Here is an 18424-nt window from a genome sequence, read left to right as displayed (position 1 = left end):
AAAGTCTACAAATGCATGTCTTCGAAAACAAGCAATTGAATGTGAAATTTTTAATGGATTGACGTTTAAACTGCAGTACAGTGTAGAAGCATAGAAAACTCAGTGGAATACTAGAAAACTTGTAGAACATGCTCAACATACAAAGCTTTATTTTTTCAGTCAGATACTTTTTACCTAAAGGGTCAGATTAATTCTGTTTTAAAAAATTAATTTTTCTTGGTGTGTTTTGGTTTTTAGCTTAAGTTTTTTAATTCAATTTTTTTAGCAACTGAGTTCCAATGGAAAATGCTAACAGCTCCCTGGCCTTGCATCACCCTGTTGTTTCAGGGCAGAATTTTTGTGTCTTTAATAATGATCTATGAAAGGGAGGAGTGTTATAGTCCAAGCTATTTTATGCTTTTTAATTTTGACTGATGAGCCATAACATACAGGGTTTTTGGAACTCATAATTGACCTGACAAGTTATAATACAGTTTATTTTAGAGTTTGATCTAGAGTTGAAATTCTGAAAAAAAATCAAATGTAATAAAAATGGATTAAATATTTGTTTCATTCAAGGGACATGTTGAGACCATCTTTGATTGCAAATTCAAACCTGATAACCCTGATCTTCTTGCTACAGCTTCATTTGATGGCACAATAAAAGTTTGGGACATAAATACTTTAACAGCAGTTTACACATCTCCTGGTAATGAGGGGGTTATTTATTCCCTTTCTTGGGCTCCAGGTAAGAATATTTTGCTTTAGGTCTAAATGTTTTTTGAATAAGTATTGACTAGCAGAATTTGTGTTATAAAAGTATTAATTTTAGATAGAAATCTTAAAAGGTTTAAGCATAGCTATTATCTGTGAAACCTGTAGAATTCAATGCTTCAGACCTTGTTGAGGTTTACCCTTATGAGGAATGATCTCAGTATTTCATACTGAGCCAGGATAGAGGAAGGAAAATCTCCAGAACCTTTCTAGCATTACATTATGTGGATGATGAGAAAGTTTTCTTTGCATGGGAAGCAGCTAATTAAAAGAATTCAGATTCTGTTTTGTGTTGAAAAAGTGGAAAGTATGTGTTTAGTTCTTTCTCTTCCTTCTTTGTGTAGGATTCTCATCACTGAAGAGCTCTGCTTTTACTTTATTAGAATAGGGAGAACCTTTTCTGCAAAACATCTACTTTTTCTTAGAGAAGTCAGTTGGAAATTTTCTTCTTAAAACTGTTCTGCAACCCACTTAGGTGAACCCAGGAGTACATTTCTGATAGTTACTAATGTCAGTAGTTGATGATAAGTAGGCTCTCTTGTGTTTTAATTCTTTGGACAGCAGATGCATTTTTTTAAAAGTCTAAATAATTCAGCTGACTGCCTTTCTCTCCTATGTTTTTAAACTAAGAAATAATAGCTGACAGTAAAGAAATATTGTGATATGAAGCTCAATGTAGTCTGCATATGTGAAATGAATTTGCACTTTTTTCATTTTAGAGTGTCTCTTGCACGTTGTTCCTCTTCACAGATGATTTGTCTTGCTCTATGGAAATTATGGCAATATGAAACATGGTGTTTTCTTTTGTGTTATTTTGGTTTGAAATTTAAACTCGGTTTGTAGTAGTATCTCACATTGAGAAGATAGTTTGTTCACTGTGGGGGTGCTTTTCAAGTCTTGTATTCTGATTTTTTTTTTTAAAAAAAAAAAAGCTAATTGGAAGCATGTGCTTCAACTTCAGTTCCTTACCATTCTGTCCAAAAGTTCCTCGTCCATCCCATACAGAACTTGTCCTGCTTCTTTCACATCCCTTACTCCTAGAGAATGTTTCTCTGCCTTGTACTTTATTCCTAATATATAATCCTACTCATGCCACCATTTGTATGTAGTCTCAAAAGACCTTTGAACATTACTCTCATTTTTTTAAATTTTTTTCCTATCATTCTCCTACCTGAATCTCAAATTATATATGTACTTTTCTAGACTCCTTCTGTATAGATTGCCTTTTCCACCTCTGAAGTGTGGTATAAAACAGTCAAAGCTTTTATATAATGTGCCATGTAGCTATTTAGGAAAAGTATAGCTATATTGGGATAGAGGGTCACTGTGGTGAGGAGAATTTGGTGGCTTTTGGATTAGGCCTGAATTCGGTCTTCAGGTTCTCACTACAGAGTCATATATTCAGATTTTCCACCCTGTAGAGTGTGGTAACAGATTCAGCTACACTCTTGGTAGGTTTAGGTGCTGCAGTGGTGCAAGATTAAGAACGCAAAGTACGGTTACATGTTCTGTCACGTTCTTCCTGATTTGTCTTAGTACACAGGGAACTTTAAAAGAAAATGCTGTGGTTGCTACAACTTTAAGCTTGAAACATTGAGATTGTATTTGTTTTTCAGTTTGAGGCATATGAATCGTGGACATTATTTTCTTGTCACCTTAACTGCAAGACTTTCAGCAGGCATTGAGAATACTTTTTACAACAATACAGCTCTTATTTTGACCTTTCCTCAAATAGGAATGTAGAAAAGCAGGTCAGGCTTTTGCTGAAATTGATATATGTGAGTTACTATCAAATGCTGGCTTTAAACTATGAAAAACTCTTGTTTATGTGCCATTGATCATTTTCTGAATTTGAAGTAGAAACACACTACTCAAACAATATTGTGATCTTGTATCTATTGTGAGATGTTAAAAACTTATCTTTCTCTAAAGGAGATCTAAACTGCATAGCTGGTGCAACATCCAGAAACGGTGGCTTCATCTGGGATGTCCCAAAAGGCAAAATGATAACCAGATTCAGTGAGGTAAAATGAGATTACTTCTTTTTTTGTCTATATGAAATGTAAGTTAGTAATTTCCTCTAGTGTCAATAAATAAAGATGGGTCAAAGTTCATATGTTTTCAAAAGGTGCTATAATATAAAAATCTATAGAAATAATTATGTGGGTGCCAGTTTATCTCTGAGGCAGAAATATTTTTACTTTCTCAGACTGCGTTTGTCATGAGAGAATGATGAAGCACCAGATGGTCTCCATTATTTTAAAATCAGTTCTGTAGTGATACACAGCAAAAGCATAGCTGTTTTTTTCTTAAATATGTAAATGTATATGGACATATAGACTTTAAACTGATGTTCTGTATTTTCAAATGTAAGGCCCAGAAAAATGCATCAGTCCCTGAAGTCTAGACCAATAAAGCTCTATTTTGCAGTACACTAAACAGTATGCCTTATTTAGAATCTTGCCTTGTATTACCTGAAATCTATGCAGGCCTTTGCAAGTCCTGAAATGGTAGCATAATTGTTATTGTCAGCAGGAGCTATTTAATACTGTGTTGTGGTATTCTGTACTATTTTGTGTATTCTTAGTTTATAGCTGTGATCTTCAGATTATACAGATATAATTAACTGTGGCATCTGCATCAGAGGACAAAAGATGCTCTTTAAGAAGACAGAGATGGGGTGGTGGGGAGGCAGAAAACACATATACATACATTCAGGAGTTCCTGAGTTCTAACACTCAGAAGATTTGCACTTGTGCTACTAAACATCTTTTCTCAAACACTCATCCTGATACATGTCCCACTTGAGTTTTCACATACCACAATTATTCATGCCCACTAACTTCATTATTCCAACAAGTAGCTAACCTTTATTGAAGCTTCAGGTTTATATAGTTATGGGTTGCTCATTCTTCAACTTGACCCAGTTTTGTCTCTTGGATCCTGGAGAGTATGGCAGTTTTACTGTGTCTCTCCTCAGTCCCAATTTTTTGGATTTGAATTCTCAAATATCCCAGCTATATTGGGAACTCATTATAATGTGTTTCTGTACAGTATACTTTACTGGGAGAAAAGGGCTGAAGCCCATATGAGCTTCATCTTTTTTCAAATAAAAAAGATGAGTCAATAGATGAGAGAAAAAGGAGTGAATTATTTCTTATTGATAGGTATTTTGCATTTTTTGAAGCATGGAAAGAATGGAATCTTCTGCATTGCCTGGAGTCATAAAGATTCCAAAAGAATAGCAACCTGCAGCAGTGATGGATTTTGGTGAGTGTTACTGGAAGAAAACAAAACAAAAAAATGCACTTCTCAAATCAGTAAACTTCGACAGTACTGTCACTGATTAAATTGAAAACTTTTCTTACTGGGCAAAACTTGGATTATATTAATCTCCTGTACTTGTTAGGATATATTTTTCATGATTTTAAGAAAAAAATAAAGGAGATATTTGCAAGAGGAATAGTGTCTAAGACACTCAGTGAAACTGGGTATTGATTTTTATTTAGCCAAGTATATTCTTCTAGGTTTCTTATCTGTAGATATGGAGGACACTTTTCAAAAGCTATCCCACTTTGCTTGTCTTAATTTTTAAAATTTTTTCTAAGTTTATTTCAAGGACTAGGGATCACTATTTTAGACCAAAGTAATTGCAGTTGTACCATTTGAGAATTGTACCAAAGTAATTGCCCATTGAGAACAATTTTGCATGTATTGTGTTTCAGTACACTTTTAAATCCTTGTTCATTCTTTCCCTTTGCTACCCATGTTATTTCAGCTCAAACATAACAAGCATGAATTCTAGAAAACAATCAACTTCTTTTTTCTTTCCTTTTTTTTTTTTTTTTTAAATCCCTAAAGAGCTATTTCTACCTTAAAGCCATAGCTGAAACTTAGATTTTGGGCTATGAGGATTCTTTCAGGTAGGGAGGTACCACAGTGGACATCTTTACAGCCCCTCTGAAGGAACATGGACTCTGAAGTCCAATTAAATGTTTTGTTCAGAAATATATAGTTAGTCTTTTAGTTAAGGGGCTGTAGGAATAAAGATTTCTCATGTTCTTTCTGTATACTTTTTTTGATATCTGGCTTATTTGCACAGACTCAAACTTGACTTTTGGATAGCCTACTCAGAATGCCTTTTTCCTCATAATATTACATTGTAATTGGTTTCAGTATTATTCGAACCATTGATGGCAAGGTTCTTCACAAGTACAAGCATCCAGCTGCAGTGTTTGGCTGTGATTGGAGTCAAAACAACAAGTAAGTAAAAATTGACCCAAAGAATTGATAATATTTACTTATTAAATCCAATAAAGTAACACAGAGTTATTTAGAACGTGATATTTACTGTGATATTAGAGGACTGAAATTGTTTCTGTTCCACGGTAGGATATGTCTGTAGTCACTCTATATTCCCAGTAGTGTATTTTATTGCCCAGAATGAACTTACTTAGCTTTCAAAAGAGGATCTTTTCACATTGATGAGAGGAAAAAAAAATTTCTCTGGCTGAATATATAATGGAGAACAAAATGCAGACACGAAGGAGGGGTTTAGGTTGGTTTCCTTTTAATGACTGCTAAGCTGATGATACAGCAGGCAACTAAATACACTGTGATATATGTTAATTTTGCAGATAATTCCTAATAACAACATGAGAAGTCTTTGTCAAAAAACAATTAGGCAGCAATTCAATCTATTAATAGTTGTGTGTTAGGTGTTTGGTCAGACTATAGTCTCTTCCCTGTTGCAGCTAGTCTATTCTAAATACTATTCCCTATTGCAACTAATGGATATTTATCAGAGTTTTTTTTCTGATTTAGTATATTTAATTGGGTTATCAATAATTACATCCTAAAAAGACAAAGGAGAAGCAAAAATATGTTATTTTTTTAAGTAAATTGCAAAATACACATATTTATTTTTAAACTAAAACAACATAAGTACTTTTGATGATACCTGTGACTGAGGATTTTACTGTTTTTATTTTGCAGAGATATGATAGCTACTGGTTGTGAGGATAAAAATGTTCGTGTTTACTACTTAGCAACCAGCTCTGATCAGCCACTGAAGGTTTTTACAGGGCATACTGCAAAGGTGTTTCATGTACGGTGGTCTCCTCTGAGAGAAGGAATCCTCTGCAGCGGCTCTGATGATGGGTGTGTATTTCTGAACTATTGGAAAACTTAAAATCTCAAGCAGGACTATTAGAGAAACTTAAGATCTTTAGTTGTACTGGTGCTGGCACCTCTAAAAACTCTGTGAATAATACAATAATCTAAATCTCTGCCTTGTTCAGATTCAGGCTGTAGCTTTGCTTTTAGCTTAATATAGTATTTGGGCAGCAGGATCATTATCTAAAATTGTCATAACTGCTGTAGCAATGCAACTTTCCAAATGCTTTCCAAAGAGTATAGTCAGTGACTGATACCTGTTACTTCCAGGAATGATACAAGGAGGATGCCACACATTTACATTATGTCTAAAGACATGGGTGCAAGACCCGCTCTTATTTGATGTCTTTCAAAAATATAACGAAGTAGAATCTGTGCTGATTTTTGATGAGTGCTAGGTACTTCTGTTGGTTTTGATGACATTTTTTAGAGGGAGAACACATTGGTCTGTGGTAAGCAGGAGGAAGGATTTTTCTACGATTCTAAGCCACTTCCCTGCAGAGTATACAAAACGTTTTTGTGAAGGATCACAAGTTTGGAGTATTAGCTTCTGTTGCTTTCCCCAGCATCATTGATTAGATATCCATGCTTGCAGCAAAATCTGTTAGTTCATAGTGTGATGATTCATGAAAGAAATCAACTTGACAACAAAATTTTTGTGTGTAAATCTTCTCTATTTCACATGGGCAAGACCTAATGAATTGAAAATTCTGTCATAGTGTCATTATGATATATTCTGATTTTATTACCAATCATAGCTATGTAATAAGACTTGATTACAGAGGGATTTCCAGAATCCAGTCACACTTGCACTTTGAGGGAAGGGGATCACTGACTAACTGAGTCCCAGGTAACACAGAAAATAAACAGTCTTTTGAGTTTATTGTACTTGGTAACACTCTTGTTCATAGTCAAACTCAGAACTATTTCAAATGACCTGTTTAGCACCTAGACTTATACAGTACATAGGAACAGCATGCAAGAGTCATACATGAGTACATATTCGAACTTGTGGATTCTACTTTGTGATGCATGGTCCATCAAATGGCCCCTCTGCAGCGCTGGAGAAACTGTAATACGTGGCTTTGCTGCCATGAGTGAGCTTTGGTAACGTATTTGATAATGTAATAAAGTTTAGCCAGAATTACAATGATCTTTTCAAGAAAATGAACTTTTAACTTCCTCATTCTGTAGTCTGTTCAATTAGCTGTACCCAGCGATAGCAACTACTGAAAATAAAAGGAAATGTTAGAAACTTACTTGGTTAAAAGGGAAGAAAAAACCAGTGAGAAAGTTAGTGTGAATTCTTCCTCATTACTTGTGTAATTGTGGTGGGAGTTTCACAGTTTAAGATAATGTGGTGTCTACTTCGACCATGTGACAAATGTTTAAAGGAGAGAAGATAATAGAATAGAATACTTAAATTGATGGGTCCTACAACAATCATCTAGTCCAACTGTCTGACCAGTTTAGGGCTGAGCAAAAGTTAAAGCAAATTATTAAGGGCATTGTCCAAATGCCTCCTAAACACTGACAGACTTGGGGCATCAACCAACCTCTCTAGGAAGCCTGTTCCAGCATTTAACCACTCTCTTGGTAAAGAAATGCTTCCTAATGCCCAGTTTAAACCTCCCCTAGAGCATTTTTGAACCATTCCCACGCATCCTACCCCTGCATACCAGGGAGAAGAGCTCAGCACCTCCCTCTCCATTTCCCCTCCTCAGGAAGCTGTAGAGAGCAATGGGGTTGCCCCTCAGCCTTTTTTGCTCCAAACTACACAAACCCAAAGTCCTCAGCCACTCCTCACAGGACATGCCTTCCAGCCCTTTCACCAGCTTTGTTGCTCTCCTCTGGACACATTCAAGGACCTTCACGCCCTTTTGAATTGTGGGGCCCAGAACTGCACACAGTACTCAAGGTGAGGCCGCACTAAGGCTGAATACAGCAGGATAATCACCTCTTCTGCCTGGCTGGTTGTGCTGTGTTTGATGCACCCCAGCATGCGGTTTGCCCTCTGGGCTGCCAGGGCACACTGCTGACATACTGAGCCTGCTGTCAACCAGCACCCCCAGACCCCTTTCTACAGGGCTGCTCTCCAGCCACTCCTCTCCCCATTTTTACTTGTGCCCAGAGTTACTCTGTCTCAGGTGCAGAATCTGTCATTTGGACTTGTTAAATTTCATCCCATTAATTGTTACCCAGTGCTCCAATCTGTCTAGATCCCTCTGCAAGGCCTCTTGTCCCTGAAGAGAGTCAACAGCAGCTCCCAATTTATCATCAGCAGACTTGCTAATGGTGCATTCAACTCCTGCATCCAGATTCCTGATTAATACATTGAACAGGACTGGCCCTAGAGCTGAACCCTGAGGAACACCACTGGTGACGAGTTGCCAGCCAGATGTAGCCCCATTCACTACAACCCTTTGAGCTGTTCAGCCAGTTCTTCACCCAGCACACTGTGAACCTGCTCATCCCACCACTGGAGAACCTGTCCAGAAGGATGCTGTGAGGGACAGTATCAAAAGTCTTCTAAAATCCAGAAAAACTGCATCCAGTGCTTTCCTTTCATCCACTAGGCAGGTGACCTTATTGTAGAAGAATATCGAATTAGTTGAACAGGATTTTCCCTTTGTCAACCCACGTTGACTGTGTCTGATGATTGCATTATTATTTAAATGCTTTTCAATAGTACCCACTATGATCTTCATAATTTTTCCAGGAACTGAGGTTAGACTAACAGATCTGTAGTTTCCTGGGTCGTTAGAGGGCTATTAAAGCCATAGGAAAGATAGATCTTGCAGTTTTGCTTTGGTTTTCTTTCATTTTTTTCCCCTTGAGAGTTCTAACAGAAATTTATTACGCATGCAGGCATATGGACAAACTTTCTCTCACTGACATCTAAGATAATGGTATATGTAAGACTTTGAAAGACTAGGTGGAAGATGGAATTTTTTCTTACGCTGGTGAATTGTCTTTGGTGTATTTTGAACTGCATCCTAAACATGAAGAGCAGTGGCTCCAACCCCTCCTATTAAAACTTCTATAAACATACTGCAAATAAATATTCTGATAAATTTTAAGCTTAGCCTATTGCTGAAGTAGAGAGATAATCATATTTCAGTAGGTGATATGATGGACATAGGTCTTTTTTATTCTATTTCAGTACTGTTCGAATATGGGATTATACACAGGATGCTTGTATAAATGTTCTTAGTGGACATACAGCTCCAGTACGGGGACTGATGTGGAATCCTGAAATTCCATACCTTCTAATATCCGGCAGTTGGGACTATACAATTCGAGTCTGGGACACAAGAGATGGGACATGTTTGGACACAGTTTATGATCATGGTGCAGATGTATATGGTAATATTGTTAATTTCTGTATTGAAATGCATTTTAAAATATTTTAACATTTATAATGTAATCAAACTGATTATTAGATAAACTTAATTATTTGACTACATTTTTAAATGCCCTCTCTGCTAGGACTAACATGTCATCCTAGTCGTCCATTTACTATGGCATCTTGCTCTCGTGACTCCACTGTGAGACTCTGGTCATTGACACCTCTTATAAACCCTCTACAAATAAATATTTTAGCAGATAGATGCTGGGATGAGATTATTGGTAATACAGGTAAGTTGTATATACCATTGTTTTAATTTTCTGTATGTTACTATACTTTTTTTGTTCTCTTTTCTTTTAAATTTTCATGTATAAATCTTTGTGCGTGTTAGATCGTGCTGTGGAATCTGGTGCTCCTCCTTTGCTGTGTGGTAAAGTTTCCAGGGATATTAAACAAGAAGTGGAAAAATTGACAGGAAATCCTCGAGGAAAAAAACTGAGGTGGTTTTCAGAATGTTTTTCAGTAAGTATTCTGCAAATTTAAGGATGTTGTAAGTGTGCGCGACTTTCTCTTCTGAAGTCAATCTCCAAAACTGAAATTTCTTTCTTCTCTACAATTTTTTTTTCTTTGCTTCTTAAAGGGAGCTCAGAAAATATGCGGAAATCAATTCTGTCTCTTAACATTTCTGCATGTAAAAATGTCCATGACTGAATTGTCAGTTGTGAACACCAATTTTTCACAAAGTGAAATAGGTAGGATAATTTCATTTTCCATAGGAAAAGTTTGATTTGACAATTTTCTATTGAAGAAAATGAAAAGATGTGTTTTATTAAACAACATTGAAGGTTTTAATTTGAATCCATCAAAAGGGCACCCTCATTACAGATAAGGTTTGAACTGCCCATGTCTATATTACTTAAAACTGCTATATTACTTCTAGGAGATGTAGATCTGGATGACCCTTGCCCCAGTGTTCCCGGTGCCCCAGAGCCTTTGCTCCATTGTACTGTAATATTTCCTATAAATCACTGCAATCTCTCTGTGCAATTGAGTTAAAAACATAAACTACTGGGTCCCTGTGAGTGCTTACCTGCATAGGAGCTGAACTTGACGTAGAACAAGGACAAAAATGACCTGGAACTACAGCTTGTGTCAAGTACTGTTGTAATTTAAATCACTACACTAATCTACAAAGACTTAGTTCATCCAAAATGTTTTAATTTCTAGCTAGATTGAAGAGTATGATTTAGAAATGCTGAAACAATCTTCCTCAAATACAAATCTTGACATTTCCTGGTTTAATAAAAATATATTTTATGGAATTCCTTGTCTTACAGAAGTTACAGATTTTTGATGTCCCATGTTGATTCGAGAGTAACACTGTTATAAGAGTATTAGAATTCTCCAAGAACAAAAACTTTTTTTGATCATCTGTGGTGCTTTTTGAGTCCAGAAAATAGTGTTGTGCATCTGTTGGTTTTTTTTTTTTTCCTATAGGATCTTCCATTTTTCACTAGCTCAGAAATAATAGGTCTTCTAAACCTGTAATCCTGTTATTCTTAGAAAAGTTCCTTCAGGTCAAAGCTTTTAATTACTCTCTCTCTTCTAGACCTCATTCAGTGTTAAACCATTGTCCTAGTTCTATAGAAGGATCGATTCAAATGTTAGACCAATAAAAATGCGTAAAATTTATTTTTTAAAAAAAATGGCCTTGATGGCCTGCAATATTTTGTGCATATACAGTTATATCATATGTGCCTATTTTAAGGTAGGAAACCAGATTGTACCAGTCAAGCCTTGAAGTTGTTTTTTACTTGGCCCATGCCTTTGCTTTACAGAAAATGGTATACAAGTATTAGGGCAATTCCTGCATCCCAGCAGCCCAATGTTGTTTTATGCCAGTAGTAGCCACTAGATAGCTTGTATTCCTTTGGGAGCAAAAGGGAGAACCCTTAATGGTGAGCCCTCAACTATGTCCACACATAACCAAATACTTCATGGATCTTGCTGTATCTTCACAGCCTTCAAGAAGACTGAAGGAGTTGTAGTGTCTTGAACTAATTCATGTCTTCATAGTAAAGCTTCTAATATTGAAATGATCTGAAGTTGTATTTCTTGGAATTGAATGACAAATGTTTTCCAATGTCTTTTTAAGTTCAGATTTCTCTTTTGAACATTACTGTAATACAACTCTTTTCTTCCCTAACAATTTTAGCCTCCAGGAGGCAGCAAAAATTTATGGGATTTGGTTGCTGTAATAAAAGGACAGGATGACAGTTTGCTTCCACAACACTACTGCAAAGGAATTATGCATATGAAACATCTCATTAGATTTAGAATGGTAAGTGAAGCATAAACAGTATGTGAAACTGTTTTGTTAATCCATATAGTATTTCACTCTTTTAAAATAACATTTAATGATTTACAAAAGTGTCACAATTTATTTCATGTCCAAACATATTTATGCAATATCAGTTCTCTGTGCAATACTAGTCTGTTAGAACAATAGCATCTAGCCAATCTGCATGACTTCATGCATGCTCAGTGTTAAAATGCTAGGAGACAGTTATTAACTAGAAAAGCAGTTTTCAAAATAATGGAAAGAAATTGTAAAGCAAGCATCACTACAGCTTGAACTATGAAGCAAGTTTGTCTTCCCTATTATATATACTGTACTTTACTGAAAAGTCAAATTATTTTGATGTATAAACATGACGTTTCGAACATTATGTTCAAATGCAAGGACAGGGGAATTCATGTCTGAAAATGGAGGGGAGTCAGCAGAAGTATGCTTTGTAGCTGTCTGAAAGAAGGAGTGGAAAAACAAGAACCTGTAATTAATATAGATATGCAACTGAAGAGTGACTCAGATATGAATGTGAAATTCAAGTACTAGGCCATAAATTTCTTATTAGCTGCATATATGAATATGCAACCAGACAAAAAATTTGTGCAGAATATGGGGTTACGTGGTTCTGTCAGGGACTTATTAGGAATACTAAAGAATCCCGTACTGTAATGACAGAGTTGGAAGTAGAAGAAAGGTATTCATTGGCATGCATCAGGAAATGCATAACTCCCCACTTGCCACCCCCAGGGCTAAATACCTGCCATGTATCACCTCTTGTTTGCTGTTGCAGGCTGTCTCTTTTGCAAAATCACAGACTCTTTAAAAAGTCTCCTACATACCTTATGAAACTTAAGTGATAGAAGTTTTTTATTGGTGTTGTTAACTGTAATAATAGCAGCTGCTCTGCTAATCATAGAATGGTTTGAGTTGGAAGAGACCTTAAAGATCATCTAATTCCAACCCCCCTGCCATGGGCAGGCACACCTTCCACTAGACCAGGTTCTCAAAGCCCCGTCCAACCTGGCCTTGAACACTTCCAGGGAGGGGGCAGCCACAGCTTCTCTGGGCAACCTGTGCCAGTGCCTCATCACCCTCACAATAAAGAATTTCCTCCTTATATCTAATCTGGATCTAATCTCTTTCAGTTTAAAACCATTACCTCTTGTTTTATCCCTACTCTCGCTGAAAAAGAGTCCCTCCCCATCTTTCCTGTAGGCCCCCTTTAAGTACTGGAAGGCTGCTATAAGGTCTCCCTGGAGCCTTCTTTTCTCCAGGCTGAACAACCCCAGCTCTCGCCACTCGTCACTGTATTCCACTTGGACATTGATCCATTGACCGCAATCTTTGAGTGAGACCACCCAACCAATTCCTTATCCACCGAGCGGTCCATCTGTCAAAACCATGTCTCTCCAATTTAGAGACAAGGATGTTGTGTGGGACAGTGTCACATGCTTTGCACAAGTTCAAGTGGATGGCGTCAGTTGCTCTTCCCTTATCCACAGACGCTATAACCCTGTTGTAGAAGGCCACCAGATTTGTCAGGCACGATTTGCCCTTAGTGAAGCCATGTTGGCTGTCGCCAGTCACCTTATTTTCCATGTGCCTTAGCACAGTTTCCAGGAGGATCCGCTCCATGATCTTGGCAGACACAGAGGTGAGACTGACTGGCCTGTAGATCCCCAGGTCTTCCATTTTTCCCCTTTTAAAAATGGGTGTTATGTTTCCCCTTTTCCAGTCAGTGGGAACTTCACTGGACTGCCAAGACTTCTCAAATAGGATGGATAGTGGCTTAGACACTTCATCCACCAGTTCCTTCAGATGTCCGTTCAGATGTTCCTTCATGAGGTCCCATGGACTACTGCACCTTCAGGTTCCTTTGATGGTCTCAAACCTGATCTCCTGGGCGGTTCTTCATTCTTCCAGTCCCCACCTTTCCCTTCTGCGTCTTGGGTGGTGTGGCTGAAGCCCTTGCTGGTGAAGACTGAGGAAAAAACGTCATTCAGAACCTCAGCCTTCTCCACGTCCCAGGTAACCAGGTCTCCCACTTCCTTCTGGAGAGGGCCCACATTTGCCCTAGTCTTCCTGTTATCACCAACATACCTATAGAAGCTTTTCTCATTGCCCCTGATGTCCCTGGCCAGATTGAATTACATCAGGGCTTTGGTCTTCCTAACCTGATCCCTGGCTGCTCAGTTTCTCTGTATTCCTCCCAGGATACCTGTCCTTGCTTTCACCCTCTGTAAGCTTCCTTTCTGTGTCTGAGCTTGTCTAGGAGCTCTTTCTTCATCCATGCAGGCCTCCTGGTGTTCTTACCTGACGACTTCTTTGTCAGGATGCATCACTCCTGAGCTTGGAGGGGTTGATCCTTGAATATCAACCAGCTTTCTTGGGCCCCTCTTCTCTCCAGGGCTTTAGCCCATGCTACTCTGCCAAGCAGATCCCTGAAGAGGCCAAAGTCTGCCCTCCTGAAGTCCAGGGTAGCGAGCTTTCTGTGCACCCTCCTTGATGTCTTAAGGATCTTGAACTCCATTTCATGGTCCCTGCAGCCAAGGCTGCCCTTGAGTTTCACATTCCCCACCAGCCCCTCCTTGTTGGTGAGAACAAGGTCCAGCATAGCACCTCTCCTCATTGGCTCCGCTATCACTTGGAGAAGGAAGTTATCAACGCATTCCAGGAACCTCCTGGATTGCTTATGCCCTGCTGTGCTGTTCCCTCCCACAGGTATTGGGATGGCTGAAGTCCCCCACGAGGACCAGGGCTTGTGAACGTGAGGCTGCTCCTATCTGTCTACAGAGGGCCTCATCTGCTCGGTCTTCCTGGCTGGGTGGCCTGTAACAGCCCCCACTATAATGTCCCTTGTCCCAGCCCTCCTTTTAATCCTGACCCATAAGCTCTCGGCCGGCTCCTCATCCATCCCCAGGCAGAGCTCCATGCCCTCCAGCTGGTCAGTGACATAGAGGTTGATCCCCGCTCCTCATCTCCCCTGCCTGTCCTTCCTAAAGAGCCTGTATCCTTCCATTCCAACACTCCAGTCACAGGAGCCATCCCACCACATCTCTGTGATGCCAATAAGATTGTAGCCCCCCAGGCATGCGCATGTCTCTAGGTTGTTTATTCCCCATGCTACCTACTTCCTATACTATGAAGCTCTCTATGTTTGAGTCCACGTGTCCAAAAACCCATTTTCTCAGCCAGTTATCCTGAGAAGACTGTATTAATTCTTGACTCATGCAGTGCAAGAAGTCTGTTTATCCCTGCAACATGATTTCATGCAGTTACAATTCAGGTCACCTAGAGTAACTACAGTAACTGTTGATTATTCTGTGGATCTGGATTAAGTGTTCATATTAATTAAAAGATTTTTGTCCTGGTTTTGCTGACTCAGAATCTTGCTTGAGGGCTGTAAGAGAAAGTAGGGGTAGGGTGATGCTGACTGCCTGCGTATGGCTGCTAATACCAGTTTTTTCTTAGGAAACTGGATAATGCACCTAGACGTTGCAGCACCTAGGCATTTCATGATGAAGTAGGGACCTAGAACCTGTGTGTTTTTTCTGTTTCTAGTAAACAGAGAGGATACATTGGAGACTTCAGCATGAAAATGATAAAAAAATAGAGGTGCCAAGAAAATAAGTAACATAGTTTGTTTTAAAAAAACATATCCTTTGCCTTTCTCAGTAACTGCCGTTTGTGTTTATTGCAGTTTATTTTGGTGAAGAATGTTCAAAATCCATTCTCTATCCTCCTTATGTGGTATTGTAAAGCCATGAATAGCCAAACGCTGTCTTACGTGCATTGATGATAGAGTTAAACTGAGAATTTTGAAATGTGAAGTGAAGCTACTTTTGCTTTTTTTTTTTTTTTAATTTAAATGTGATCCTGTTGCAACTTGTTTCTCAAACTCTGCCAGGTGGAGAAATTTAATCTTACCTCTTCAACTAATATAAAACTTGCAGTGGTTGGGAATACAAATCATTTATTGGTCATAAGGTTAATGTGGTATGACAGATCAGGACACAGGTTGAGCCTACTCTCTTTATTCTTTCTTTATGTGGACATCATTATAATGGTAATAAGTACAATTTCCAGCTCTGTATGGTTTATGTTTACAAATATGTTTTTGAAATTTAAAAAATATCAAGATTTTTATGATGGTCATATGAGTGAATTACTATTACATGTGAGAAAATGGTTGAGAATTAAAAAAATATATAGAAGAGATTAAAGGAAGATAATCCAGGCAAATGTATGTGTGCAACAAAACACTAACACAGTTACTTTAACAATGTAAATACTACACTGTAATCTCATTGTAATTTCTTCCAATTAGCCTTTCCTCAAAAGGTTTTTTTCTTAAATGATAGCCTTTATATTCCATTGTCATGTTTGATACTACTTCATTCTTGAGAAATCTTGTTTTCATCATAGAAAACTGTTGGTTTTTTTGACTACTTTTATCTTTTTTTTTTTTTTCCTTCAGTCCAAGGCACAAGAACTGACAACAGTAAAAATGTCCAAGTATGGAGGTGGTATTGGTGCACCAAGCAAAGAGGAAAGGCTTAAAGAAGCTGCAGAAATACATTTAAGATTAGGACAAATTCAGCGATATTGTGAACTAATGGTAGAACTTGGAGAGGTAAAATATCAGAACATTATTGAAGAACAATAAAATATGAAGGTTTCTGAAAACTAGCTACCCTAGCAAAGATGGGGTAGCAACAAAATGGGTCACAAGTCCAGAAAAGAGTAATTTTGCTCCAATTATATATTTTTTAACATATGCAGTCTAATGCATAGCTCATTCCTTATTTAATCTCTTGACAAATTTATTTTTAATGGAAGAAACAGGAAACTAGTCAAAAATACAGCTGTTTCTCAAAATAAAATGATCAGGTTAAATGTATTGCTGCTTTTTTCTAGTGGGACAAAGCTCTCTCAGTTGCACCTGGTGTATCAATGAAATACTGGAGGAAGCTAATGCAAAGGTAAGGTAATAAAAATATGATGCTGAATTGTAGCTTCTGTCTACAAAAGGACACAGACAAGTAGGAAGGATGGATACTAATAGCAGTTGTACTTTGCTTTTGTTACAGCATTCCAGTGATGTTACGGTTTATTCAGTAAGCTTTGGGATAGAACTGTAGAGTATTTCAGCAATATATGTATATATGTAGATCTCTCTTGTCTATTCATTTGTTCAATTAGGAGAGCTGATCAGTTAATTCAGGAAGAAAGTGATGATGTCATCCCATACTGTATAGCTATTGGAGATGTGAAGAAACTAGTTTCTTTCTTTACTTCAAGAGGCCAGCTTAAAGAGGCTCTTCTTGTTGCACAGGTATTATTACAGTGTGGGAGATGTATTTAGCTATTCCTTTCTAACTCTGAAGATGACAAGCATATTTAAAAGGCTAGGTCTGTTCATTTTTGCAAAATGGCTAATTAATGATACTTTTGTATTATATTGACTAGTTTTTATGCAGAAGTTATCTCATGTTTACAGATTTTAAGCCTGATTCTTCTAAATTGCAATCAAATGCCCGTAATGAAAACTGATGTATTCAGTCTTAGGTTAGTTTTCTACTTCAATTGACTTTCAGCAGTCGGTATTGCCCTTAACATCAAAGACGTGTAGGATTTCTCTTGCATTTCTGCTGAGATCTTGGTTATACTACCTCCTATAGCATCTTTGGGTGAAACTACTCAATTGCAGTAGTAATCAATATAGGAAATCAAACGTTCAAATTAATGCAAAAAACAGTACAAGAGATTATTGAAAGCACATTTGTCCTTTCTGGTTCCTAATGTAAACACAAGTTAAAGGGCACACAAAACATGCAAGACTGATACTTTGTTTCACGCTTTCTCACCATTCATGTATTATTTTTGAGTAATTTCTGCATAGCTAATATAGTTTGTTAAATAAAATGCCAAGATTTGTCCCTGGTACATTCTCTCATGCCTACCTGTTCTTGAACATTCAGTTGCCTCGAGATAAGAACTCTGATAATGCACATGAATTTGTCCTTTAGAAACTATCTGTATGTTGTTGTTTTTCTAATAGTAGCTGAATAGTGCACAGAATGGAACTTTGAGTTATGCTTAAATTTAACAAGTTATAATGTTTGTACCTTAAAGGACCTTAAAGCTTTAGAAAGATCTTCATTTTTCTTTTTAGAGAGGTGTTGCAGGGGATTGCTTTTATTACAATTCATAAATTAGTCTTTGTCTCAGAAGTTTAATCAGCTAACATTAAGCAATAAAATAACATGGTTTTCTTTCCCTTTTAACTGAGCCCTGAGTTTTAATGTTGCTATCCCAGCTACACCTTAAAGCACATGAAAGAATTTCCTTTTAACCCACACTGATCTCTTCTCATTTAATGTTAGAAATAATTTGTTGCCAGACATTTAACTGAACAAAAGTTTCAGCTTCTACCTCTATATAAACCTTTCCAGATTTGCTGGTATAACTACTGAGGAGTATCTAGGGAGTTCATCCTTCCCTCACAGCCACTTGCTCCTTGGGGTGTAAAAATCAAGGTTATAGCACTCTGTCCATTTTAAACATATTCAAATGCTGGAAAAATCCTGTACAAATGCATAAGAAGGAAGAGGTCTTGCTTCTGGAGAATTTTTGTATGGCTGGATAAAACTAGGTTAAGATTTAGTTATGAGTAAGTTAATTGGTTTAAACGTTTCCTTTGTTATAACTGGGCTTTAGAAGAATTTTTATAGATCTTAAATTATTTTTTTGTTGTTGAAAAATCACATTTCATATTCAGTTTGATGCATTCATTA

General features: G+C 37.4%; 1 protein-coding gene across 5 annotated transcripts in view; it reads left to right on the top strand.

Annotated features, from left to right (window-relative positions):
* The window catches only part of WDR17 (WD repeat domain 17), a 72158-nt gene that overhangs the window by 35960 nt on the left and 17774 nt on the right, over positions 1–18424 (top strand). For 4 of the 5 annotated variants that reach the window (XM_074866436.1, XM_074866435.1, XM_074866438.1 and 1 more), the window contains 12 exons: positions 559–727; positions 2686–2777; positions 3941–4023; positions 4930–5016; positions 5749–5913; positions 9092–9294; positions 9418–9567; positions 9669–9799; positions 11493–11618; positions 16105–16260; positions 16545–16609; positions 16830–16962. In XM_074866436.1, the coding sequence (XP_074722537.1) occupies positions 559–727; positions 2686–2777; positions 3941–4023; positions 4930–5016; positions 5749–5913; positions 9092–9294; positions 9418–9567; positions 9669–9799; positions 11493–11618; positions 16105–16260; positions 16545–16609; positions 16830–16962 (1560 nt within the window). The remainder of the gene's footprint in view (positions 1–558; positions 728–2685; positions 2778–3940; positions 4024–4929; positions 5017–5748; positions 5914–9091; positions 9295–9417; positions 9568–9668; positions 9800–11492; positions 11619–16104; positions 16261–16544; positions 16610–16829; positions 16963–18424) is intronic. The other variant, XM_074866437.1, reaches the window with a different exon arrangement.

Source organism: Strix uralensis, chromosome 4 (assembly GCF_047716275.1).
Source record: "Strix uralensis isolate ZFMK-TIS-50842 chromosome 4, bStrUra1, whole genome shotgun sequence".
NCBI classification, from domain to species: Eukaryota; Metazoa; Chordata; class Aves; order Strigiformes; family Strigidae; genus Strix; species Strix uralensis.
The sequence above is the reverse complement of the archived record's forward strand: the minus strand, read 5'-3'. Positions and strand labels throughout refer to the sequence as shown.